The sequence below is a fragment of the Gastrolobium bilobum genome, unplaced genomic scaffold (genome assembly GCF_033153095.1).
Source record: "Gastrolobium bilobum isolate Gb01-03AN ecotype WA unplaced genomic scaffold, APGP_CSIRO_Gbil_v1 utg15399, whole genome shotgun sequence".
NCBI classification, from domain to species: domain Eukaryota; kingdom Viridiplantae; phylum Streptophyta; class Magnoliopsida; order Fabales; family Fabaceae; genus Gastrolobium; species Gastrolobium bilobum.
The window spans coordinates 183,655-190,572 of record NW_026897422.1 but is presented as its reverse complement, the minus strand read 5'-3'; the positions used below and the strand labels follow the sequence as shown (position 1 = coordinate 190,572).

Sequence of the window (6,918 nt, the reverse complement as noted above, 5' to 3'; positions counted from 1 at the left end):
ACTGTTTCTGCAACTGCTTGCTTCACTAAGGTAAACAATGTTTCTCCTGAAAGCAGACCTTTTAATGAGAATAATATAGAAAATCTCCACTTTACATCCCAACCATGTCCAATGGAGAAAGCTGATTGTGGTTTCAGGGGAAAAGATATGTTGATTAATAACCGCTGTAACATTTCTGAATCGCAGCTTAATGATGGTGCTTCCTCTAGGGATACTTCAATGCACTGTGATGCTCAGCGCGATGTCCCTGGAAACTTTGAGCAACAAGCTAGTATGTTTACATATTCTGACTCTAATGAAATGCTTTGTGAAGATGAGAGTTTAGTACCGAATCATGACCACTTGCTTGATCAGAGTGAGTTTTCTGAAGCGTCGGCAGATTTTATTTCAAACATCAAAGATTTCATTGGAATTGGAGCTGAAAATTCCTCTGGCCATATACAGCACACACTGCTGGCACAATCAGTCCGATTTGATCACACTAACAAAGGGATTGAGGAATCACACGTAGAAGATGCACAAGCGCAGTCCTTTAATGAGAATCCAGTTGTACATAACTGCAACAATGAAAACTGCCTCTCTGTTACCAATGATCAATTTTCATTGGTAGTAGGTGATAATAATATAAATGAAGATTTTCATCTTTCTGAGTTTCAAAGGCCTAGTGCTGTTGTCGGCATACATTCCCAGCATGTTAATAATATACTGCACTTGGATGGTGACTGGCTGCCCACAAATATTGCTTGTTCTGAAGAAAGCAAGAAAAAAATATTATTTGAGGGTGCATTAGACGGATGCAATATCTGTTCAGGTGAGCACAATGCTTCCAATCATCATATTCATGCTATGCCTGAAAACAAAGATGGAAATCTTGATGTGGATGAAAGGGCAGAGCTTTTGCAGATGGATGATGCAATAGAAGGTTCTTCTGACATATTGCAATTAGTTGAAGTTCAACTCAATGATAATGTTATTTCTGCTGAAATTGATTCTTCTATAAAAGAGAGTGAAGATCCCTTTACAGAGGTAGTTGCTTGGAAACCTGACGAGCATTGTTCTGTAAGCGAAAACTCAAAATTACATGCTTCAGATAAGCTAACATTGCCTGCGAGAATCTCACGGGAGGGCAGTGAAGTTAGTTCATTGAATAGTAAAAGTTCTTCATATGAAGCTGAAACTAACATATTTGAGAAAGATGAGTTTTCTTATACCGACATGCAGCATCATACAAAAGGCGGCATTTATTTTGCAGAAGACAGCAGTAAAATAATTCATCTGTGAGTATCTCTGTGATAAAATTTGGTCATCTATGCTTTGGCAACCCTTCCATTTTTACATCTAAGATTCAGTTTTGATGCTTGGCAAATTGAGTGATATAATCTCAATTTTTTGAATGGTAGCAATGAATCTGCGACCAAAAGCGAGCAGGCAAATCCTAAATTGAAGCCTCCACCAAATGTTGCTCCGTTTTCTGATGAATGGTTAGCTGCAATTGAAGCCGCTGGAGAGGTGACTCAGATTTCATGCTACTTAGTGTTCTTTTTCCGTTTTCAATTCTTAACCACCAAATTTTCGTTTTAGGTTAAGCCTCACGACATTATTTAGACGATTAGTTCTTTGAAATGCCGTAAATTTTTTCTAGTTTGATTCATCTTACCCTTCATCTTTGCAGGAGATTTTGACGATAAAAAGCGGTGCTGTACAAAATTCTCCCCCTGACAAGCCTCAGCAGGAACCAGGTCCATGGTCCCCGGTAGGTTCATTCTTCAGTATCTAAATTTTATTCAAGTTCGAAGCGTAAAGCTCTAGCGTGAATCATTGGCGCTTTTTTTAATTGGGTACAAAAGATAACACCTTACCTGCATGCACTACAAACAAGCAAAAAAAGAACTTAAAAAAAAAAATAATACGAACCCCCAGCATAACACAACTATCCGCTTCTACTGCTACTACGGTGCTGGTGATTTTCGAGTGGTAGAGGATCAGGTCTTTGTAGTTTCAAACAATTTGAAAAAGAAGCAGGGGACAATATTCGTTTCTTGCAAATGTTCGCTGGACCTGAAGGAATCTGCTCTATATTCCATTTGATTCTTCTTTTTGGATGGGGACAGTGGACAGAATCTGCTCTATTAAAATGGGAATTTTTGCAATCTCTATCTGTTCGTGTATCATTTCTTTGAACTTCTTAACATCAAAACATGTAACTTGCATTAGAACTAGGCATCTGTTATTTGTGTTCTTGTGATTCTGTAACCCATTAGAACTAGGGTGACAAGAAAATTTGTGGAATTTCACATCCTTTACAAATGCCTTTTCATTAGCTCTACACCATCTGTTGTCAGATCATCAAAATCTCCCCAATAGCATACCTTCGATGTCATGATAACCAACTCAGTTTCATTTGATTCCTCTTTCTTGCTGAATATAATCTTTTTTTAGTTGAACACCTTAATCAGAAAGTTTGCATATTATTACTGCAACTTTCCTCAATTCGTTCGTGGTCACTTCTTAAAATTTAATCTCTTTGTATTTTGATGATATATTATTGTGAGTATTACTTTAATTTCTGTTTTTTTTGGTTGGCAGGTGAGACGGAAAAATCAAGAGATTGGACCATTTGATTGTACCAAACACACCAATATCCCGCATTCCAGTTCAGAATGACAAAACCGGAATTTGATCCTTATATCATTGATCACTAACCATTTTTTTCCCTTTGTTTGAACCAATACTTCAACAGTTTTAGAAGTTAGAGCACGTTGTATGGAGCAAAGCGCGAAGCAAATAGAGTTCCCAATTGGCAACCACAATTATGCCAGACTCTGAAGATGCTTAAGAAATAAATAAACATTAAACAGATTGTTCTCAAATTGTATATGAAATATGTGTACTTTTTTTCTTTCCTAATGAGTTTTCTCAATTATTATTTATCTCCTTACAAAATTTCTGAATCATTCACATTCTTATTTAAATTTTTTTATCATTTATCCCTTGATTTAAAATTTCTTTATCACTTATCCTCTCATCTAGGGGGATAAATGATAAAAAAAATTTAAATCAGGGGAATCAATAATTCAAAATTTTGGAGATGGAATAAATAATTATGAAAAAAGTTACGGGACTTTTTTTGAAGTTTTTCTTTTATTTTTTTAAGGCGTGCGACTAATCTACACTTCGGCGTGATAAACAAAATATAGCTCTTTCATCACAATTTAAAAGATATCATAATGTTGAATATATTTTACTTTCTATATGTTTTGCTTTTTTTAATTTTCAAATATATGGTATAAGATTCAGTAACAAGTACGACGAAGGTCTATGCATCCAATTTTCAGAACCGTACAGGAAGAAGTACTTCTCTGAAAAGTTTGCTCACAGAATTCAAATCCACTATAATGATAATATAGCAGAAAAAAGCAGTAATCATGGTAGCAAGAAGTTAAAATGGAAATAGCCTAAGCAAAATACAAATAAAACAGGGCATGGGCCAAAAGAAAAGGAAAAAAAAAAAAACCAACAAAACAGGGTTAAAAAAATATGTGGAATAAATATCATTACATGGCACTTTACAACAGAAGGGTACTCGTTAGCTCAAAATCCGTAGTTGCACCTAACTAGGAACACAGATTGAACAGGATTACCCAGCGAGTTTGGTTGGCCACAAGATTGAATTCGCATTCAGCTTGATCCTTTCCCGCTTGTAAATTTGCGCTGCAGGGAACTTAGTAATGAAAAAATTGAAAATGAATTCTTTTTTTTCTTTTCCTTCTAAACTTCAAGTTCCTTGCGTCCTTTGCTTTAAGCAAACTCAGGATTGAGTGCTAATGCCTCCCTATAGATCATCTCTTTTATTTGCTCTTCGTCCAATTGCTGTTGCTCAAAGTCAAATGAGAATGGCTCCATGCAGACTGGTTCATCCGCTACATCATGCAGTTTTTCAAGGTATGGGTGGGCTAATGCTTCTTCAACTGCCAATATTTAAATTAATAGAAATGAAATTTAGCACAACTTTATTCAATATGTAGCTTTGCTGTTGCTACTCTTCAGTGAGTCTACTCCAGCTTTATTCCGATGATAATGCAGCTACCATGCTCAAAATGAGAGCCTACATGTTGCTACATCTAGTTACAGGAACATAAATGAATGAAACGAATTAGAAAAATACCTGTAATTCTTCTGGTGGGATCAATTGTCAACATTTTATCAATCAGATCAATGGCCAAGGGATGAACATGGGGAAAGATCCTAGCTAAAGGTTGGCGAGGATATTGAGGAAGTTGTCGGATATATCTTCTCGCATCTTCATTTTTCACTAACCCGAGGTCAGCCTCAGTTGGAGTGCCAAGAAGCTGCATATAAAGCAAGGCAACAAGCGTAAGCATAAATCCAGAATTATTGCTTTTTACAATTAAAGTATCGATTATATTCATGACATTAAATAACTTGAAATATTATATGATTATCAAATTATATCAACAACCACGGAAAACATTTAATGCAATGGTTTACATCAATCTGCTTATTTTTTATCTCACCTCTGTCAATAGGCGCATCTGATGCACATGGTCTTTGCCCGGAAACAGAGGCTTTTTATTCATAAGCTCCATAAAGATGCAACCAACAGACCACACATCTATCGCAGAGGTGTAATCTGAGGAGTTCAATAACAATTCGGGAGCCCTATACCATCTTGTGACTACATACTCTGTCATGAAGTCATTTTCTAAAGTTGGCCGTGCAAGACCAAAATCAATAATCTTCAAGTCGCAATTTGAATTCAGTAACAAGTTGCTTGGTTTCAAATCTCTATGGATTATGTTTGCAGAATGTATGTACTTTAGTCCACGAAGAATCTGATACAAGAAGTACTGCAAGTACAAGAACATCCAATCAACATCGGGAGAAAAAAAGTTCAAGAGTTAAAACGGAGAAGATTGTAAAGAAAGCAATATTATGATACTAAAAAACAATAATTTGACAGCACTCACCTGGCAGTGTTCCTCTGAAAGATTTTGATTGGAGCGAATGATATGGTGAAGATCAGTATCCATGAGTTCCATGGCTATGTAGACATCATTAAACTCTCTACGCAAGGGTGGGGGAATAACATCTCTTAAACCAATCACCTGTTTAACAAACACACATTTTAACCATAACGAAATAGACTATTGTATCAACTCTTCTTATATTAATCGGGACTTCAATACCTTCAACTATATTGTAAACTTTAAAACAGTACCACCAACTCGACCAACTTAGGCATAGCATAAATCAAGTTTCTCTTCTTAGGCAAGTAAAATGTTACTATTAGCAAAATTTTATAACTAAATCTAGTACATGTCTTCATGTGTTCCGCAAATAAGGAAGTCATGGTCAACCATTGTCAACCTTGGTAGATGACTTGACTCTATTAAATCCCAACAAACATGTCACCAAACACCACATGTATTTCACGGGCATTTTATGTTGCTACAACCATTCAGATAAAAAAGAAGGGAAATATAGCTATGATGTTGCAAAAAAAAAAAAAAAAAAATTTGCGGCAACACATAGAAAGATGGATCTGATTTTTTTTATTTTTTAAAAAAAAAAAAAATCAGTGGATCCTATTTTTTCTGTGTCCCATGCAAAAAAAATCTCACCTGCAATGACCACAGAAAAAAGGGACCAAAAAAGAAACTTGAAATCTCAAACAATTTTGGATTTAATTTTAATTGACTATCACATGTAAAATTTTGTTACACTATATAACATCATTAAAACAATTTGTGAAAAACCTGGCACCAAGCAACACCAAACATGAATTAAATTTGTAGTATATGATAAGATATTTTATCTAAATTAGGTAAAGAGATCCTCACATTTTCATGATCCAAATGCCTAAGCAGCTTAATCTCACGGAGCGTACGCTTAGCGTCCATATGATTGTCGAAAGCGTTCGCTATCTTCTTAACAGCCACCATCTCATTCGTCTCCGTATTCAACACCGAACTTCAAAAATCACATCAACAACGAACTTTTCAGATTTCTTAATTTTCAAAACCAAAAAAAAAAAAAAAAAAAAAAAAATACAGTTAAAATTAAGCACTAGCTCGCTCTCTCGCCAACAATTTAACCACGATTTATCGAAAACGAAAACAGAATCAGAAATACATAAATCTTTAACTAAATATCGCGTAGAAAAAAATATCAAGTTAAAAAAAATATATATATATCCAAATCCACAGAGAAAACAAGATTGCGAAAAAGTACCAAACGATTCCATAGGCGCCACGACCAATAGGCATGATCGGAGGGTGATACTTGGCCGTAACCTCGAAGAGGTTACCGAACACGTTGTACTGAATGAACTGTCCACCGTGAGTCTGAACCGCCGGAAAATCAGCAACGCCGTTCGGATTAACACCGGCCATTAGTTTTCCTCTCTCACTTCGCGAACTGAACAGGACTTTCTCTCTCAAGAAGACTTTCTCTCTCTAGAAACCGTCGAAGAAGACGATGATGTGTTGAAGAAGCAAGTGGAGATTTTAATTTAAATAATTTTTATAAGCGAGTGAGCGAGTCACTGAGTCAGTGCATGCGTAGTGTGTGTGTTTTGCTCGGTCCACTCGGCTGAGTTAGCACGTTGAGTTTTGGGACTCTTTCGAAGTAGATGCCAGGAAGAAGGTGCGAAAACGCGCGAAGGAAAGAAAAAAAAGCACACGCTCACAAGAGTCACGCGTTTGTGGCTTAATCCAACGGTTCAGATTATAGCCGCCTCTCATCTACGGTTTCAGTTTGTTCAATTATTTCAACTGCCATCCATCCATCCCAGCTTTCTTTTATTAATCTGTGATTTGAAAACGCTTTCCTCATTGATTGGATAGATGCCACCTCACAATATTTTAAAACTTACGTCAGATAATAATAATAATAATA

General features: G+C 36.0%; 1 protein-coding gene across 1 annotated transcript; it reads right to left on the bottom strand.

Moving 5' to 3' along the window:
* Nucleotides 1-3,394: 3,394 nt before the first annotated feature.
* LOC133306821 (mitogen-activated protein kinase 3-like) lies at nt 3,395-6,622 on the bottom strand. Its single transcript, XM_061507206.1, has 6 exons — nt 6,253-6,622; nt 5,862-5,991; nt 4,989-5,126; nt 4,536-4,868; nt 4,166-4,349; nt 3,395-3,968 (listed from the first exon to the last, which is right to left on the bottom strand). The coding sequence occupies exons 1-6, from the start codon at nt 6,411-6,413 to the stop codon at nt 3,799-3,801; spliced, it is 1,116 nt and encodes a 371-aa protein (XP_061363190.1). The 5' UTR covers nt 6,414-6,622; the 3' UTR covers nt 3,395-3,798.
* Nucleotides 6,623-6,918: the final 296 nt, after the last annotated feature.

Excerpts from the sequence above, each read along its gene's own strand:
- LOC133306821 (XM_061507206.1), bottom strand. The coding sequence starts at position 6,413 with ATGGCCGGTGTTAATCCGAACGGCGTTGCTGATTTTCCGGCGGTTCAG. Across the intron at positions 4,350-4,535 it reads AGATGCGCCTATTGACAGAG|CTTCTTGGCACTCCAACTGA; the intron begins GTGAGATAAAAA and ends CTTTATATGCAG. Across the intron at positions 3,969-4,165 it reads TCCCACCAGAAGAATTACAG|TTGAAGAAGCATTAGCCCAC; the intron begins GTATTTTTCTAA and ends AAATATTGGCAG.